General features: G+C 35.9%; 2 protein-coding genes and 1 long non-coding RNA gene across 3 annotated transcripts; 2 read left to right on the top strand and 1 right to left on the bottom strand.

Moving 5' to 3' along the window:
- The first annotated feature begins 3,998 nt into the window (after nucleotides 1-3,998).
- LOC125497716 (uncharacterized) lies at nucleotides 3,999-7,208 on the top strand. The gene has a single exon (XM_048645383.1). The coding sequence runs from the start codon at nucleotides 3,999-4,001 to the stop codon at nucleotides 7,206-7,208; it is 3,210 nt and encodes a 1,069-aa protein (XP_048501340.1).
- A 5,058-nt stretch (nucleotides 7,209-12,266) lies between these two features.
- Nucleotides 12,267-13,020, bottom strand: LOC130591523 (uncharacterized). Its single transcript, XR_008969286.1, has 2 exons — nucleotides 12,513-13,020; nucleotides 12,267-12,402 (listed from the first exon to the last, which is right to left on the bottom strand). It is a non-coding gene; the product is annotated as an uncharacterized LOC130591523 (long non-coding RNA).
- A 158-nt stretch (nucleotides 13,021-13,178) lies between these two features.
- On the top strand, nucleotides 13,179-14,593 carry LOC130591441 (uncharacterized). The gene is made up of 6 exons (XM_057394762.1): nucleotides 13,179-13,540; nucleotides 13,665-13,847; nucleotides 13,936-14,043; nucleotides 14,132-14,213; nucleotides 14,315-14,413; nucleotides 14,555-14,593. The coding sequence occupies exons 1-6, from the start codon at nucleotides 13,389-13,391 to the stop codon at nucleotides 14,591-14,593; spliced, it is 663 nt and encodes a 220-aa protein (XP_057250745.1). The 5' UTR covers nucleotides 13,179-13,388.
- The last annotated feature ends 5,070 nt before the right edge of the window (nucleotides 14,594-19,663 follow it).

Here is a 19,663-nt window from a genome sequence, read left to right as displayed (position 1 = left end):
GAGGAAGAAGAGGAAGAGGAAGAGGAAGAGGAAGAGGAAGAGGAAGAGGAAGAAGAAGAAGAAGAGGAAGAAGAAGAGGAAGAAGAAGAGGAAGAAGAAGAGGAGGAAGACGAGGAAGAAGAAGACGAGGAAGAAGAAGAAGAAGAACTAAACTAAACTAAAAATAAGTCCGAAAGAACAGGTCTTACTACCTAATAACATGCTTGGGAAGTGTCCTTTCTTGCGCATGACATAATTGATTGCGCGCTGAGTAGGAGAAGCAATTAAAATGGAATGGCGCTAAGTCCTCTTCTGTGAGGGCTACTTCTTCGGGAACGAAACCTTGAAAATCTTCATCCTCTTCATCATGATCTATGTGGATAAGAGGATTGTCTACTACTTGTACTTTCATTGTAGAGGCATCAAGTGTTATGGGAATGTCATCTACAAACATCTTTACTTTTTGATGTAAAGTAGATGGGAATGCACCAATCTCATGAAACCATGGTTGTTCAAATAGTAGGTTGAATTAGGCCTTATTATCAATGACCTGGAAGATTGTGTACATTTCTATAACCCCTGCACAGATATTAAGGGCTATATTACCCAAGGATTGGCGTCAATAATTGTCATATGCTCAGATGCCTTGGTGGGAAGGACTGAAATCTGCATCCTTGAAACCTATACGACGCGCATTTCACAATGGATATACATTGATCGCAGATCCATTCTCTATTAATGTCATCGGGACATTCATGCCCATGCATGCTACAGTAAGATGCAAAGCCTTGTTATACTTATTGTCTTCGAAACGAAGGTCATTGTTAGTAAAGGAAGTTACTTTTTCTTGGATTGGCTTATCAACAGTACGAAAGTTGACGAATCCTTCAAGGGATGTGTCAGATGACACATTTATTTTCGTAAGGGCATTCAATAATGTGATACTCGTGAGAGGATGCTATTAATTGCTAAATGTTAATTTTGGCTTTTGTTTTCATGAGCTGTTGAATGAGAGCATTCTCTTTGCGAAGAAGCTCTTCAAGAGGTGCAGGCAACTGGGGAACACTGACGGAACGGGTTGGTTTAGTCTTCCAGTTCGAGTGAGCCCTTGTACTGCTTCCTCTTCTTACTTCGGTAAGAGTAATCTTCCCTTAGAGTGATATGATCATTATGAATATCGATGACCTCATTGTCGTCGTATAGTCCTGGGGTGGAAGGATACATACTCCCTTATCGTAGTCACTTTCTTCAGTGACATATTCGTCTTCATCATCATTAGCTCATATACCATTGATATCGGATGATGTTTCAGCAACGATGATGGTATGGACAGGATCCCTTATTCGTGCAATCAGGATGAAAGAATCATATATAACAGTATTGATCCTTGGAGATAGCCAAAACTTTATTTAATGGCCCGTTTTGGTTATTATGTTTCTTCACCACAGGAGGAATGAGAAGTCTACCTTCATCAACCATGTCCTGGATGGCATCTCTCAACTTGAAATAATCGTCTATTTTATAACCATTTCCTTTATGGTACTTGCAGTAAACATTATTGTCCTATTTTGGACTCTTTTTACTTTCTTCTTGATCGGGAGTTAGTCCAATGGGAAACAGAGCGCCTTTTGAGTAAAGGCGGTCAAAAACTGTGGCATATGACATGCTTATTGGAGTATATGTCCTCCTTGTCCTCCTCTAGAAGTATTTGTTCGGTGCCTTAAGAAGGTTTGCCTCTCCACCTTTATAAGTGGATCCATAGTCATTTTTCTTGTTGTTGTTATTATTGCCCTTATAACGATTGTTGTCATTTTGGGCGTTTTTCAACAAGTCATCCTCGATTGCACGCCTATATCATACAGCTTTGTAAAACTTTCGATATTTAAATACTTGAGATGGTTTCTATACTTAGACAACAAATTGGCGATGAATATGCGAACTAGGTCTTTTTCAGGAGGCCTGAAGACCTTGTGAGATGACTTTTTTTCTCCACCTATTAAGGTAGGTGGAAGCCTTCGTTACGTTATTTTCTTGCTTTAGTACTTCCAATTCCCTTAGTGAGGTTTGGATTACAACATTATGTTCATATTGTTTCATGAACTCCCTGGTAATATCCCACAAGTTTCAACATGCTTGGGATCTAGTGAGTAGAACCAGTTTTTACATATGGGGTCCAATGACATCGGGATTACTGTTGGATACAGTTCGGGGTCCACATACTTAATGATCATAGTGGCCCTAAAATTCCTCAAGTGATACTTGGGGTTGTCAGTAGGCTTGAACTTGGGAAAGTCACTTGTGAAAATTTTTTAGACAACGATCCTTGGAATCTGTTGTTCTCACTAACTCACTACTACAAAAATGGCCAAAGAGACTACCTATAGGAGACCGGTTGAGGTTACTAACACATTTCTTAAATATAGGAAACCATTTATTATCTACAACCACTCTCTTAAGTTTAAGTATTTGACTAATAAAAAAAGTAGTTGTGAAATAAGAGACTGTTTCCAAGTATAACCGGTTTCCTTGATATATTTTATTTTTTTTTAATTCAATTTTTTTTCAACCCTATTATACGTATGTATTGTTATTGTGAAGATTAGAAGACTACTTCTAACTTTCAATGGGTTTCCAAAAATAATAATTTTAAAATTATAATATCATTAATACTAATGCAGTATAAAGTTATATATATATAAAAACTATTTACTTTTAAAATTATGCAACAAATATAATAGAGAAAAAACTACCTCTCCTAATATTATTCTACCTAGAACGTGGTTAATATTTCTTTTTCAAAAAAAAAAATAGAACGTGGTTAATACCTGTCAAAAGAAAAAAAAAATACTGCGCCTTCAGTCTTCATCATCTTGCGCCATAAACAAAGCCGCACCATAGCTTCAACAATCTCAAGCTTTAGTCGCACACCATCCCTACAACCACCACTCCCCATAATCCAAATTCTCCCCATAATCCAAATTCTTCCATCAAAATTCCACCTTTGCTTTCGTAATATTCATAATCAGTGCTCTCACGTTGTTCAATTCGTCAAGCTGTGATTCTCGTCAGTTCTTTTCGTCAATTCTTCTGGAATTCGTGATTGTCTTCGGGTAATTGGTGATTCATTTGGGAAGATAAGATATTTCGAAAATAAAATTGGTTGCACTTGTATCGAGCATTTTTTTGTCTGGTAAGCAAGTTTTTCATTGTTATATTCGTCTATTTGTGATTCTGGCTAATTCTTTTCATCAATTCTTCTGGAATTTGTGATTATTTTCGTCAATTTGTGATTCTTTTCGGAAGAAAATTTCGAAAAAATATAAAATTGGAGTACTTCATAGTTAAGGTTTATGTTTTTTTGGAGCTTTCAAGTGAAGCCCTTTTAGAATGTTTTGATTACTGAAAATTTTCGAAAAAGTATAAAATTGGAGTACTTTTATCCTTGTTCATTGTAAAAGCCGGTACCACATCAGGGCTGTGTTGGTTCCAAGAGGGTTTATATAGATGGAAGAATACTTTTGAGTTGGTATTTGGGAAAACGAATCATGTTTGCGCATATAAGAATACATCTATGTTAGGTCCACGTTGATGATGTGATTGTGTAAACATTATAAAAAACAATTATCAATTTGCTTGAAGATGTGTTTTTTATGTTGCTTTTTGTATATTCCTTCGTAAATTTGAGACATGCCTAGTTGTGTTCCTACATGTCAGAGATAACTAACTTTAGATCATATCCTCTTAAGAGACTTGGATAACAATGAATACTAGTACAACAAGAGCACAAGGGCATTAGTCTGCTGAAGTTGTGAAGCTGAGAAATAAGAAGATTTTGCCTACAAAGTTCAAACTCACCAGGCACTCTATAATGAGGGCTCTAATAGTATAGACAATTATTTAACATTAAGAATCTTCTACAAAGATGGTATAGCTGCTCTTCTATTAGTTCATTAATTTTATGCTTATTGGGTTTTGCTAATGTAGACGACACAACAGTTCAAAGACACTAAATTGTAGATATGGATCGCAGTTGGATATTAAAGTCAAAACCGGGTGATCCCGAATATATGGCCGGAGTAAAGGAATTTATCGATTTTGCTGTTAAGAACTCTGGAGGTCGTACTAGGTTACCTTGTCCTTGTTTTAGGTGCCATAATTTTATGCATAAAAGAGTAGATGAAATACTTAATCATTTGAGCAAATCGGCTTTTGATAGAACATATACTGTTTGGATGTGGCATGGGGAGGATAAGGAAGATTCTTCTAGAAAAAACGTGCAGGAAGGTCCTACTGTCGATGAAGGTGATAGGTTAGAAGATATGTTGCGGGATGTTCATGATAAGTTTGATGAGAATCCTTCTACGTTGGAGAAATTGTTAGTTGATTCTGAAAAGCCTTTGTACACAGGGTGTGAAAGGTATACAAGATTGTCAAGTGTACTTAGGTTATATAATTTGAAGGCAGGTCATGGGTTGAGCGATGCAGGTTTTACTGAATTCCTTGAATTAGTGAAAGATATGCTTCCTAGTGATAATGTCCTTCCGAGTAATACATATGAGGCAAAAAAGATTCTGTCCTCAATGAGCTTGTCTTATGAAAAAATCCACGCTTGCCCTAACGACTGCATATTATATAGAAATGAACGTGAATCATTACAGAGTTGCCCAGTTTGCAATGCCTCACGGTATAAGAAGAAAGAAGGAGTTCTAGCTAAGGTTTTGTGGTACTTTCCTATAATACCAAGATTTAAACGTTTTTTTTCAAATGCGGGAGATGCTGAAAAGTTGACATGGCATCATAATGGTCGAATTAAGGATGATAAACTTAGACACCCAGCTGACTCCCCGCAATGGAGGTTTATTGATGGAAAATTCCCCGAGTTTGGTAAAGAAGAACGAAACCTACGCCTTGCATTATGCACCGATGGTATGAATCCATTTCGCTCCCTTAGTTCCACCTATAGCACTTGGCCAGTAATTTTGGTTACCTACAACCTACCTCCTTCACTATGTATGAAAAGAAAGTACATGATGCTTTCATTGTTGATTTCTGGTCCTAGACAACCAGGAAATGACATTGACATGTACTTAGCTCCCCTCATTGATGATTTGAAGATGCTATGGGATTCAGGTGTAGAAGTGTATGATGCACACCGAAATGAGACGTTTAACCTTAAAGCAATGTTATTTTGCACCATTCAAGATTATCCAGCCTATGGTAATCTTTCTGGGTATACTACGAAAGGAAAACACCCTTGTCCTATATGTGAAGATGGTACAAGGGGAAAGTGGCTTCCATCATCTGGAAAGGATATCTTTGATGTACATCGTCGATTTTTGCCATATGATCATCCGTATCGTAAATTGAAAAAGGCTTTTGACGGGCAACAGGAACTAAGGGGACGTTCAAGAGTCTTGAGTGGTACAGAGGTGTTTGAAAAGGTTAAAGATATTGAGATTACATTTGGAAAGAACCATGGGACCAAACTTCCTAAACAGGGATATAAGAAATGTTGCGAGTTATGGCGTTTGCCTTATTGGAGATTTTTGTTTGTCAGACATTCTCTAGATGTGATGCATATTGAGAAGAATGTGTGTGATAGCTTAGTTGGAACACTATTGAATATCTCAGGAAAGACGAAAGACGGTGTTAGTGCTAGAGAAGATTTAAAAGCATTTGGGATCAGAGAAGAACTCCACGTCGTTGAAAGAAACAATAGAAATTTTTTGCCTCCAGCTGCATATACACTGTCTAGGAAAGAGAAAAAAGAATTTTGTGAATGTTTAGCGGGTGTCAAAGTACCTGAGGGTTATTCTTCTAATATTCGAAGTCTTATTTCAATGGGAAATATGAAGCTCGTGGGTCCTAAGTCTCATGATTGCCATGTTTTGATGCAACACTTATTACCAGTGGCTATTTGTTCAATTTTACCTAAAAAAGTTCGATTTGCTATTATCAGATTATGTTCTTTCTTTAATGCAATATATAGCAAAGTCATAGATCCTAAAGACTTGAATTCTTTGGAAACTTCAATTGTCATCATTCTGTGCCAATTAGAGATGTACTTCCCTCCATCATTTTTCGATGTCATGGTTCATTTAACTGTTCATTTGGTGAGAGAGGTAAGATTTTGTGGTCCCGTTTATTTGAGAAATCAATATCCCTTTGAAAGGCAAATGAAAACTTATAAGGGATATGTCAAAAATCACTTTAGACCGGAAGGTTGTATTGCTGAGCGAGCCCTTTATGAAGATGCTGCTGGATATTGTAGTGAATTTTTAGAAAATGCGAAGACGATTGGGCTTCCTATATCACGGCATAGTGGAAGAATGGAAGGAAAAGGTACTTTAGGTCATAAGCAACTTGACTTGTCTCATGAGCAGTGGTACATGGCGCACACTTATATTCTCTTTAACGAGGATGATGAAGTTGCACCGTATATTAAGCAGCACATTGCTTATTTAAGGCAATACAATCGAAGAGGAAATGAGAAATCATTACTAAGTGAACATAACAAATCATTCAGCACATGGTTGAAAACTCGAGTTATGAAAGAGCTTGAAGATTCATCCCATTCCATTTCTGATCGACTCAAGAATCTAGCTTATGGACCTAATTTCAATGCCTCTTTCTATTCGGGATATGTCATAAATGGTTGTACATTCTACACTAGAGATCAAGATGAAAATAGCACTATGCAGAACAGTGGGGTAACAGTTGAAGCTGAGGCTATGCATTTTGCTAGTTCTAAAGACAAGCATCCTGTATGTGGTAAAATGTCATATTATGGGGTCATTCAGGAAATCATTGAGTTGCAATATATTGGATTTTCGATACCGGTTTTTAGATGCAATTGGGTTGATTCACATGCCGGAGTCGAGTATGATGAGTTAGGCTTCACTTTAGTCAACCTTGACAAGCTTGGTCACAAGGAAGATCCATATATATTAGCTAGTCAGGCGAAGCAAGTATTTTACGTCACTGATCCAGCTGATAAGAAGAGGTCAGTCGTTATAACACCAAGATCTCGACAAGACATTGATGATTATGATGAGGATGTTGTTTTGGAAGAAATACCGACAACTAATATTTTTCGAAACGAGGGTGTTCTTGACGATGAGGTCGAAGATTCATCAACATATGTACGTGATGACCATGAAGAAGGTGATTGGGTTGACAAAATTAGTACTAAGGATAAACCTAGAAAGCGTCGCCGTAAAAACAAGTGAGGTGTGTTGATGTTGTTTTACTTTTTTATAACCTGCTAATATCTAGCCTTAAAAAGTTTTTAGAGTATATGCATCAATTAGATCTAATGTTTAATAAGAAATGCATCATGTTATGTTATCTGTCAATGTTACTATATTTTTAATGGCTTCTCTATTTGCAATTTTTGTAGCTTTATGGCCAAGAAGAAAAAGCAAGTGTGCTCTCAAGGTGATCCAACCTCTTCTGATGATTCTGATGTTGAAAAGTCTAATCGTGATGATAAGAGGGGACGTACCGTACTCGCTAAGGTGGGGAAAGCTATTCAAAATGGAAACAAAATTTCTTTAGATTGGCATCCAATTCGGAGGACTCCACGTGGTGATAACCGCCTCACTTTTACCACCTATATTGGTGTAGTTACTCGAGAACGAGTGTGCATCACCTATGACAGTTGGAAGGATGTTCTGAAAACTAAATTAGACGAGTTATATGATATAATCACGGTAAGCACATGTTTCCTCCTTATAAGGTGTATTATACAATCTGTTTTTGCACAGGCAGATTACTATATACTTCCTCTTCCAGATTGATAGTCCTGCACTCCCCCCCTCCCTGCACTCCCCACCCCCTGCACTCCCCACCTCCCTGCACTCCCCACCCCCTGCACTGCCCCCCTCCCTGCACTCCCCACCCCCTGCACTCTCCACCTCCCTGCACTCCCCACCCCCTGCACTGCCCACCCCATACACAGCCTGTGCATGTATCTGTTGTCGGTTTTTTTTCTTAAGAATTTATTGTCAAGTATTTGCACTTGTATTACCCTGGTTGGCCTTCTCTTTTCTCTTTTAGATTATACTTTTTATTGCTGTGATTGTGAAACGTGAACCTAGATGCTGCCGGTTGCTTGTCTTTGGTTTAATTCCCCTTTTTTTTAGCTTTACAGCAGACTTGATCATCCTCTGAGGCTTTGCTTGTGCATATTTTCATTTGCTCGTTTTTGTAGAAGGGGTTCACTGTACAAAAAGACCGTAGAAAATGGATCTTGTCTCGTGCTAATGATCGATGAAGGGCTTTCAAGACAAGATTAAGAAAGTTATGGTTGTACAGCAAGTCCACTCGAAGGTTGAGAAAAAAGCCACCATGGAAATATCCTTTTATCCTTCAACCTGCTTGGGATAAATTTAAGGAAATGTGCACTACCGAAAAGTTTAAGGTTTCATAATATTTAATATTTTTCATATTCTTTATTTTGGTTATGCAAATAGAATATTATTTGTTCTAAGTTCTAACTTTGTATCTATACTATTTCAAGGAGCTTAGTGAAGAAAGTCGAAAGCGATCAAGTCTGAAAGTTTCAAGCTATCGAGGAAGCTCCCGTGGGTACCAATACTATGAAGATGAGATTGTAAGTTATGTGAATATCGGTTATATTATATGGCATTGATTTGTTAATTATTCTAAATATGTTTATATGTAATGTTAGGCAAATGAACTTCAGAAACAAGGGATCCACGTCGAGCAAGTGCCTCGCCATGAGTTATGGATTAGAGCTCATTCACTTGTGAAAGATGGAATAGTAACATTTGACAATCCAATCGACCATTAAACTGCTAATGCAATCGTAAAATAGATTTCCTTTTGACATTTTTCTAAAATCTAAAATCTTTGTCCTATATACTCTAACTTAACTTTTGTTTCTTCACTATTATCTTAAGAATGCATTGAAGGCGCAATCGGAAAAAGGTGAAGTTGTCATAGAGGGTGGTCGAGATGATATTTTGGCTAGAGCACTCAAGAAGCCCGAGCATGGTGGAAGTGTTAGGGGTGTTGGGTCAGGCATCACAAACACGGAGTACTTTGGATTTTCTCGTCCAACACCACCCAGTCAGATGCGAGCCGAAATAACTAACCTTATGTCAAAGATGAGACATATGAAAGACAACCAACAATTTATGATGACTTTTATGATGTCATGCTTAACCCAAGAGCAGATGAAACAATTTATGGCCGGTGCAAGTATAATAGGGACTTTTGGTGGCCAAGGTGGTGGGCAGTTTAGTGGTTTGGGTGGTCATAGAGATGGCCAAGTATCTGAAGGGATACAACAAAGCAGCTTAACTGGACAAGGGCAAAAAGATGGCTTCTTCACTTAATTACTAACTAGAGGTAATGGCTTTCTATATTGTCTAAAGGTATGTTAAGCCCTTTGAAATCTCAACCCCAAAACCAAGAGCGAGAGCCCGAGCCCGAGCCCGATCCCGAACCTGAGCCCGAGCCCGAGCCCTATGTTGTTCGTTGGCCTGAGAATGTTGTAACTCAACAAGAACCTGAGCTTCACTATCAGCTGCCCAATCCTTCCCCCACGAGTATTCATTTGCGCGAAATGGACTACGACGCTAAACCTATTAGTGAACATAAATTGCCTCAGGTATGAAGACTCTATAGCTCCTCCATATCTCTGATATTAATTTTGTTCTATCCAATATGTTTTGCTGCTGTTTTGCTCCTCCATACCTATGCCTTTCTTAAAATGCGCTGTTTGCTGTTTTGCTGCTGTTTTGCACTTATTCCAATGTTTTGCTGCCTAATTTATCATTGTGTTAGCTGTGGAAGAAACATTATGATGTTAGCTCTTTGATACTGACTCTGTAACTCCTCCATATCTCTCTTATTACCTCTGTTCTATCCAATATTGTTGTGTCAGAAGAATTGTGAGTCTTATTAGATGTTGTTATAGTAATTGATTATTGTAGTGTAGTGTTATTAAGTGTGTTTGTTGTTTGTGGTAACTGTGAATTGAGATAACCTTTGAGTTGGATGATAACCTGTAGCCCAAAGGAAATGGAATTTTTTTTGTTTTACCATAAAACCCCATCCCACACCACACTTTAAGTACTGAACAATCTGTTGTTCTGTAACTGTATTTCAGTTTATAATTAACTATAAAAGATAGTCTTTTCCCCTCAAAAAAAACTATAGAAGGATAGCAAGTGAGATATCAAACCCACCTATGCTTGCCATTAGCCCTCACTACATACTCTCAAAATAGTATAGATCCAACAAGAATTCGATCAACAACAATCAAGTTACTGTACCATGAAGGTACGCTAAAGATTGATATATATAAATTGAAAGAAACAAACGAAAATAAGTATCAGCTATTTGCAAATGAAAACTGTGCTGCTGTGGGTGTTTATTGCTGGATGGATTGCTTCAAACTGCTCCCTTGGTTCTTGGTTAGTACTCCCTCTGTCCTATATTATTTGTCATTCAGATTGTCCCAAAAATAAATCCAAGTTTTTGTTACTACAGAGTGATGTATTTGAAACTTCCATAAACATAAATGCTAAACTGGTGGAAGTTTCCATTATTACACAGTTATTTAGATGAAACTTCTGTAAATTTAAATGCAACTCGGAGGAGTTTTTATTAAAGGAAGTTTCAGGGAAGCAATATATTAAACAATGTTCCCTTGTTACACAGTTACCGTCTCCTTGGGTATTTGTTGGGCTAGTTCCCAACTATATGGATTTTCACTTCACTTTGCCTTCATCTTCATATGACCACATTTTTCTGTAGTTATCTCAGGTGATTTAAGTGCCCAAATAATATTTTTCTAAAAAAACTCATGGTTATCTACTATATAGTACTCCTATTCATGTAACAAATTACCATAATATAGGTAACTTGTGCATTTACAACTATGTAACTCAGGTACCACTAAAAAAAGTCTGTCTAGTTTATGTTTTGATCCCAAAACATAAATTTCATCAGAAAATCATACTTTCCCAGACCAATATTGCTATAGAGAAGAAAACACATGTTCCAAACTCTGACAGTATGAGCTTTATTAACAGATAAGCCGCCATGATGCATATTACAGTATATATTCCTGTCAGTACTCAGTACTATATTCCTCACTATTTTTTCTCTCAACTTTTTAGAACATTCTTCTGTTAGAGTTTGTCATGATTTACTTGTTGATTTTGATGTACTGGACTGCTCAGCAGGTTTATCATGATTTACTTGTTGATTTTGATGTACTGGACTAATACATGAATTGTCAATGACTTCTCCCATAAGGCCACAAGCAACCAGCACAGGTAAAAGTTTACATGACCACAAAAATCAAACAATATAGATCCCAAAGTCAGGGTATCACGATTATACATTTCAGCGCCAAAGTTAGCTTAATTTTTGGATTTAAAAAATATTACTTTATTATGACCCAAAATCGAGAAACCCCACCTTAAAACAGAGTTGAGAACATACTTTATATCTTTTTTTGTCTTGTAATAAGCTGATGCTCATTCAGCTATATGTGCCTTTACATGGTATCTTTACGAGCTCCTAGTTTTGGTGGATGATTTTGTGGAATGTAGACGTGAATGACAACTACTTTTGTTTGTCTTTTTGGTTGAAATGACCCTAGCTTTATCATACGTCTGTCACTTAAAACAGAGATGATGATTCTCTCTGAATCTGGGACCTCAATATATGTACAAGGAGACCGTTGTAGCTCTTAGAAGTAGATTTTTTCGTGCTCGTTTTATGTTATGTCTCGGTTTTATGTTATCTGGGACCTCCCTCCCTGCACTACCCCCCTCCCTGCACTCCCCACCTCCCTGCACTACCCCTCTCCCTCCCTCCCTGCACTACCCCCCTCCCTGCACTACCCCCCTCCCTGCACTCCCCACCCCCTGCACTCCCCACCTCCCTGCACTACCCCCCTCCCTCCCTCCCTGCACTACCCTCTCCCTGCACTCCCACCTCCCTGCACTCCCCACCTCCCTGCACTGCCCACCCCATGCACTCCCCACCTCCCTGCACTACCCTCCTCCCTGCACTACCCCCCTCCCTCCCTCCCTGCACTACCCCCCTCCCTGCACTCCCCACCTCCCTGCACTCCCCACCTCTCTGCACTGCCCACCCCATACACAGCTTGTGCGTGTAAAGGTTACTGGTTTATGTTGCTTATCTGTTTAACTTAATTTACATCTCCAAAATCCAAATTCTATCTTTCTTCTTTCTTTTTTTAACATGAATTGTTGCTGCTTCAAGGCTTTAGTGAATTGCACTTAGCTTTCTTTTTTTTTTCCTTGAACTACTATAATGCTTTCTCCTACTTAATGTTATGTCCCCTTTCTTAGATCTTGGAGTCTTTTGCCTTAAGTAATTGCAATTTTATTTCTGATGAATTTTCCAAACTATCATCTTGATTCTTGATCTATGTACATGCAATATTTATGTCATGTACTTATGTCTTCTTTCTATTGTGTACGTAGTGGCGTTCTTTGAGTGTCAAATTGAGCTGAAGTTGAGACCTTGAAACTTAGACTCAGTCAAGTTTCAGCCTTGGTTGAAATCATTCTTGAGGAGGTTTCGACTGCATCAATTTATAGTAGCCTGTGAGTTATCTGGAGTCTGTACTCACTATTTGCGATGCTGAAACATAGTGGAGGAATTTATGAACTGCAGCGTATGTGCTTGCTCTTAGCGTATGTGCTTGCTCTTCTCAAATGTAGTGCAAACTGCAAATAGTAGATAAGAGAAATTGTAATATATTTTTTGTGTGTTATGAAACTAAGTATATCCCCTTTAGTTTGTGGCATTTCCCATGTTATTTCACACTAGTCATTTACGATCAATTCTATCAGATTCATAACTTCTTCCTGAATTTAATTGTCTATAAAAATCGGACCAGGGTATTCATGATTGTTGCTTGGTGATTGAGAATGAGTTTGAGATTCAAATTGTTGCAATTGGACAAGTGCACATACTGGGGTCAACAGAAGTGACTTTGAATCACTTCACCTCTTTATCACACGATTATCGTCGAGTCTCTATTACCAAAGATATTGTGCCAACTGCACCATTGCCATGTTCAATGAGGAGTGTAGTGTAGTGTGCCAAGCAAAGTGTGCCTTTGTTTCTTGGCCTGCTCACTTAATTTTTCCAAAGACAAAGGTACATTCCTATCAAGGTTATGCAAGTACAAACGCCTTAATTACAAATGTAGCTTTTGCAACTCAATTAATCATTTTTTTTTGTTTGCTTGTAAGTATAAAAAACAGGCAGCAAATGACGTTGTCTCAAAATCACCAGCTTCAGAAACATCAACTACTCAGAAGTATGACATTACTGATAAGGATCATGCCAAGGTGACCACCGATTTGTTGAGGACTTTGAAGAAAGAAGCTATGGTGATGAAAAAGACGCGTGGAAACATCATATTATCGGTCCCGGATAGCGTGTTTTACAACGAGCAAGAGGTAAGGCTTGATTATGAAGACATGCTTGATTGGTGCTTCCAAAGAGAGATGGGATCAGCTCACATGTCGATTCTCATGAAGTATGTATTTTTGTTTCGAGGGACATGAAGTATTTATTTAGTTAACTTTTAATTGTGATTTTTTTCTAGATAATTGACGATTTCAATAAGTGTCTATGAACTTAATTTTTTTTTGTTATGCTAGGCACTTAAGTGAATCATGTCAGAAAGATGGCATATCTGGGGTGTATGGATTTTGTGATCCTAATTATCTAGCTCCATGGACTCCAACTATAGAAGAAGAACGATCTGACTATTTATGTCGTGTTTTCGGGTGCAATGGAGGCAAGAACATTAATCAACTATTTTTTGCACCTTTCCATGAAGAGTAAGTGTATATGCGTAATTTATTGAAATTTGATCTAAATTAGTGGATACGAGTATTTTTTTTGCCTTTGCTAATAAGTTGCATATAGTCGACATTGGATGCTAGCTGTCATAAGCCCTTGGAACGGAACAGTTTTTTGGTTTGATCCTAGTGGAGCAGACTATATTCGTGAATTTGCTGAACGGATCATTAATGAGTATGTGACCTAATCATAGTCTATTAATATTTTTAGTTATCTTATTATCAATGTCTTCATCTAATTATGTTAGGTGAAAATTTCTCAGAGGTATTGTAAAATTTAGCATGGTTCATCGAAAGGACGTCAAGAAATTGAAAAAAAATCCTGTAAGGTGGAACAAAATACAGGTTTGTGTAATAATATATTTAAAATTATACTACATGTAATGACACATTTGATTTGAAATAGTTATGTCAAATGTTGATTTATCTGAACTTTTTCATGACAGTGTCCTCGTCAAGCTCTAGGCTCTAAGGATTGTGGCTATTATGTTTGTCGTTACATGATTGAAACTATCGCAAGTAGACGGCAATTAATTCCTGATAAGGTAACTTTTTGTCACTCATAAACATCTAATAATTTTTTGGGATTGAAAATATTTGTGAGGAACGAGGAGAATGTTATTGTTGCTCATACTAATATACTATTATACTAATTCTAATTATAATTATCTGAAATTATTTTGTAGTATTTCCAGGGATTCCTAGCACTTATTCCCAAGAGATGATTGACGAGTTAAGAGATATGTGGGTGGATTATTTAAACAATCAAACACAAGACGATGGAGATTGAAGACACGACCAAGTTTGAATTGTACATATTATTTAATTATTTTCGAATTTTAGTTTTAGTAGCTAGCATTAGATTATAGAAATTTTATTTTAAGACATTATTAGAAGAAATTGATGTTTTGAATATAATTTATTTTGTATATAAATTAAATGTAGCAAATATTTTTTTTGACATGATGAATAAAGCAAGCAAGAATTTATATTTAATAATATTGTTGTGGCTATTTATAAATTGTTATACAAACCTGTCAAAAAAATAAAAATAAAAATAAATTGTTTTATTAGAAAAAAAAAGCGTATATACGAAGAGCCACAAATACAGGATAATGTATGTATTGTAACATATTACTAAACCAAAGAAACCGGTTGCGGTCAATAAATGGTTTCAAAGAGTAAGGCAAGGAGACCGGTTTTTAATGTTAAATGGTCTCCTAACCTCTTTATATATTATATATATACTTATCTAAGAGACTGGTTTTACCTGTCAACTGGTCTCCTAAATAAACAAGGAAACCAGGCATTATAACCGGTCTCTTAGCCTAGGACACCTGTGAGATGGAGATGTGTTATAGTCCGGTTTCCTAGGCCATTTTCAACCGGTTTCCTAGGCCTTTTTTGTAGTAGTGACTCGAAGTAGGACTCTTTGTTAGTGACCTTGTGAACAACATTTTCCATTTAATCCAGCAGATTCACCACTTTCAGCTTGATGCAGATTAATAGTGACCTCTTCCAAGTTCTTAGACAATCATTCGATGATGCCAGTTAACTCAGTATTCTTTTCGCCACCCATTCTTGTTTCTGAGAGGGCTCTTGCTTCAACTACAACAGATCGAGACTTTTTGCACGAGCACGAGTTTTTGGATACGTCTTCTCAATGCTCCTGTTTGACAAGGATACGTTGACTTATGGCTCACCAAAAAAATGGATGAGACAAGAAGTGAAGGAAGAAATATTTTGAAAATATTAATTTTTAAAAAAAAAAATGAATTCAATTTGCTCAACATTCTTGCCAAGACAAGGAAAAGGAAATGTTTGTGGAAGGAAGTTTATATTGTGGAGGGAAATTTATGATGATATATTTGGTTATGGATTTTGTGGAAAATATTATGTGTTGATATTTTGATGGCAATATGGGATGCAGTGTATGACGATTCAAACAATTATGAAAGTAATTTGTGGAGGTATCTAATGCAGACTTGGCAAAAGTTTTTTAAAAATCAAAATAAATTTTCGAAAAGATTGAGAAGGTTTTGTTAAAACAACAACCTAAAAAAAAGATTTTTTTCCCCATAAAAATGTATGGGGTAAGTTTTTGGGAGAATATCCAACTTTTTCCAAAAAGAAAAGAAAATAAAAAAAGAAAAATCATAAGCATGATCTTTCAATTAAATAGACCTAATAGTAGTGAGACACAAAATAAGGAAAATGACTGTTTTTTTATTTTCTTTGATTAGGCGAAATTAATTTTAGACTTAAGGATGCACCGAACGACCAATAACTCTACATGCATGCAGACGGAAAAAATGCGGAATCAGCCGCCACATTGCCTAAATTATTGGTTAAAAATATAAGACCCACAATAAGCGTGCACGCAGCAAAGGTACCCTCAATGCAGGAGCAGTGCGTCAGGTGAATCCTCATGCGTCTAGTGCACTGTTCCTACACATATTTTTTGCAATTTAGCAGCTGTTTTTTTTTTTTTTTGCCAATTCTACACGATTGCGGGACGCTATGACCAACCTCATATGATGACAACCATTTTGACATAAACATCAAACAAAGCTGAGTACTACATATCAAACATAAACATTCCTAAACAGGATACTACATAATTAACATGCAGAGATAAATAATAATATAAACATATAACATTCAGCAGACAACTTTTACTGAACTAGACTCTAAACATCATTTCTTCTTTTAAATGGAATAGTTATTGGAACGAGTTGTCTTGCCTACTAATGTAAAATACGGGCGCGACTCCGCATTTCAGAGTGACCTGCGATATCGAGGAACCTTTGAAATAAAAGAGGGATGGTGATCAATCCATTCCTAGAAAAGCTATGGCACGCTCACCATAACCCCAACCCTTAATGTCCAACTCTAGACGTGCATTAGTCTAAAGTCTATAACTATTCTCGTTACGCTTTACGTTATTTACATATTATTACTTGTGTTGACACACACATACAAATATCACATAAATAATAATCAGACAGTCACAACTGAACTTCTTTTATCTTTGGATTTAACAAGTGATCACAACTTACAATCCAAGACGACTTTAATTCCTTTTTAAAACTTAACTTCCTTTACTTGTTGAACCTAGCCAACAATAATCTTACCTTTATATAGGTATAACTTGTAAACTTACCAAATAAGGTCCACGGTCCTCATAAGATAATGAAAATAATACTTCTCAAAGAATACATGAACAACATGATTCAACTTAATAACATATACTAATTCTTCATGCGAATTAATAAATAAACTTTCTTGACATGTTTGCATCAATTATTCTATACAAACATATAATTCGATATTCATAATAAATTCCAAGTCACATGTTGCACACAGGCATAAAACATGTAAAATAATTTCCAGAAATCACATATATGAACAAAGTAGGTTCCTATACATGATATTAAAACTTAAATCTTCCTTAGAACATGATACTAAGCCACATAGTACGTAATTATGTACGTACCTCGTGTATACTAGCCTGTAGGCCACTTTTAATCCGTTAAAAGTTCCCTACGAGATATTCTCCGCCTAGAAAACAAGGTAACTAAAATTAATAACTTTACATAAAAATTACAGCAGCTTTAAGTAATTTAAAACCCCCTTAAAACACGTTTAAAAATCGATTTTCATGTCAAACTTGCATTATTTTTAATTCCTAGCATAGTACTACTATTCTAGCAATTAAAAACTCTATGAATAACCCTTTTCTAAAATTACAACAACTTTAAAATTTAATAAATCTCCTTAAAACATGTATAACATAATTAAAATCATATAATAAGTTAATCTCATAGTACATAATATGCCACTATGGTTTTCTAGCAATTTAAAACCCTAAAAACACCTATTTTCATGATTAAAACTAAAAATCTAATCATTAAATAATAAATCAGAAATTTTTCTTATAATATAAAGTATAGATGAATTGAAATTACTTAATAAAACAGTAATTAAAACTAATAAACATGATTAATAATAATATAAAACATAAAAAAATATAGTCTTTAATGGAATCTTAAGAAGGAAGAAAATAAAACAACCAACAAAAGAGGAGGAGGAAAGGCGTCGGCAACAACAAACACCAACAGCAGCACGGCAGCAGTGAAATCAGATTTTTAGGAAGGCTTGTGACGTTTCTTGTTGAAGAAGAAACGTTACTTGAAGAAGAAGAAAAGTGATTTGAGAGAAAAACCAAGAACGACGGACGAAGAGGATAGAGAAAACCGAGGGGAGGAAGGAAAAACATGAGTGGCGTGAATGTGGAGAAAAAAATAGTTGTGTGGGATAAAATAATTGGGTATTAGGATATTTATATAAAAGGCTTCCCTTTTGGGCTTAGGAAAAAGAGATAAGGTTTAATGAAATTTGATGATCATCAAGATAAATGACTTAAGACTTTAATCATCAATATGACTCTTTTCCCTTTTTTTTATCTTTTTAGGATTTTTAGTTCCATTAGACTTGTTTTTCGATATACTTTCATACTTAAAACTTTTATTAAAACATGCTTAATTAAATATTCTCAATTTTATTAAGCCATGAAAAATAATTTCATTTGACTTTTAAAATAGTCAACCTTTTCAAATAGTCAATCATTTTCCAAACTCATTTGAGTTTAAATATAAATATATAAATACTTAAATATATTTATAAAATCCTTTAAAATTATGGGGGATTACACCCGACCAGAAGTTATTGAGAGAAACACGAACCCGACACGAAGACAAATGAGACAGAGTTAACACGATTAGTTACATTTATCATATTATGCAACTATGCCACTTTTCATATCATTTTTGATACATTTGGAGGCCAACCAGAAATCGACACGAAATCAAACACGAACACGACACACTAACACGAATTGTCAGCCCTAATAGTGGTTAATAATTGATTAGGGTCACCATGGAATAGAGGAAAGAAAGGGTAAGTGAAACCTTGAGGGAGGACGCGGAATGAAAGTAGAGGAATTTGGGGGAAAAGAGAGAGTAAAAGAAATGACTAGTATGTCTTAACAAACAACAAGATGATCAAATTAGTTGATTTTTTTTATCATTTCCTGGAATCCCAAAATCAAACCTTCCTTTAATGGTGAAAGTATTTTCCTAAAACTTCTTAAGGTTAAATAAAGTGCGACCTACACTAGGTCTTTTGAAATTCCCCTAAGCTTGAATATCCTAAATTTTGATAGTTCTAATCATTGCATTTGGATTAAGAAAGCTGCAAATATTTTCTCATTGCAAGATTCTTGATGGTGATTATAATGTTGATCTTTGTTATCTATATATAATAGATGAAGTGAAAAATTAGATTTTCATTTATTTAATTTGTTAGTAAGAACTTGTGATTTATATAACTATTGGATTTGAGGATGAGTCTGGGGTAAATGTGATGGGAATATTTAATATCTTGTAATAACATTATCAATCGAATCTTACATTGACGAATTTAAAAATATGCAATCAATGTTGTTGCTACAAAAGAATCATAAATTACCCGAAGCGTACATTATTGATATCTTCCCTTATGGCCTATGTGAAAACCTTTATATCTACAACAATATAATAGGCATTATAGAATCCTAGACTGCTGAAAGAATCACTGAACCACATCGATCTTAAACCTAATAAACATTCGTATTCTACACATCTCTCAAATAAACTCGAACAATCTAAGGCCTCCTTTCTTACCTATAGCAACCAAAAATGACCAATCTATCACCCTTTCCAAAGTCACCCCCAAGAACACCCCTAAATTATAAA

This window comes from Beta vulgaris, chromosome 5, assembly GCF_026745355.1.
Source record: "Beta vulgaris subsp. vulgaris cultivar EL10 chromosome 5, EL10.2, whole genome shotgun sequence".
Classification (NCBI taxonomy): Eukaryota; Viridiplantae; Streptophyta; class Magnoliopsida; order Caryophyllales; family Amaranthaceae; genus Beta; species Beta vulgaris.
The sequence above is the reverse complement of the archived record's forward strand: the minus strand, read 5'-3'. Positions and strand labels throughout refer to the sequence as shown.

Coding starts and splice junctions, on each gene's coding strand:
- LOC125497716 (XM_048645383.1), top strand. CDS start 3,999: ATGGATCGCAGTTGGATATTAAAGTCAAAACCGGGTGATCCCGAATAT.
- LOC130591441 (XM_057394762.1), top strand. CDS start 13,389: ATGGTGATGAAAAAGACGCGTGGAAACATCATATTATCGGTCCCGGAT. Junction 13,848..13,935: donor TTTGCACCTTTCCATGAAGA/GTAAGTGTATAT, acceptor AGTTGCATATAG/TCGACATTGGATGCTAGCTG. Junction 14,214..14,314: donor TAAGGTGGAACAAAATACAG/GTTTGTGTAATA, acceptor TTTTCATGACAG/TGTCCTCGTCAAGCTCTAGG.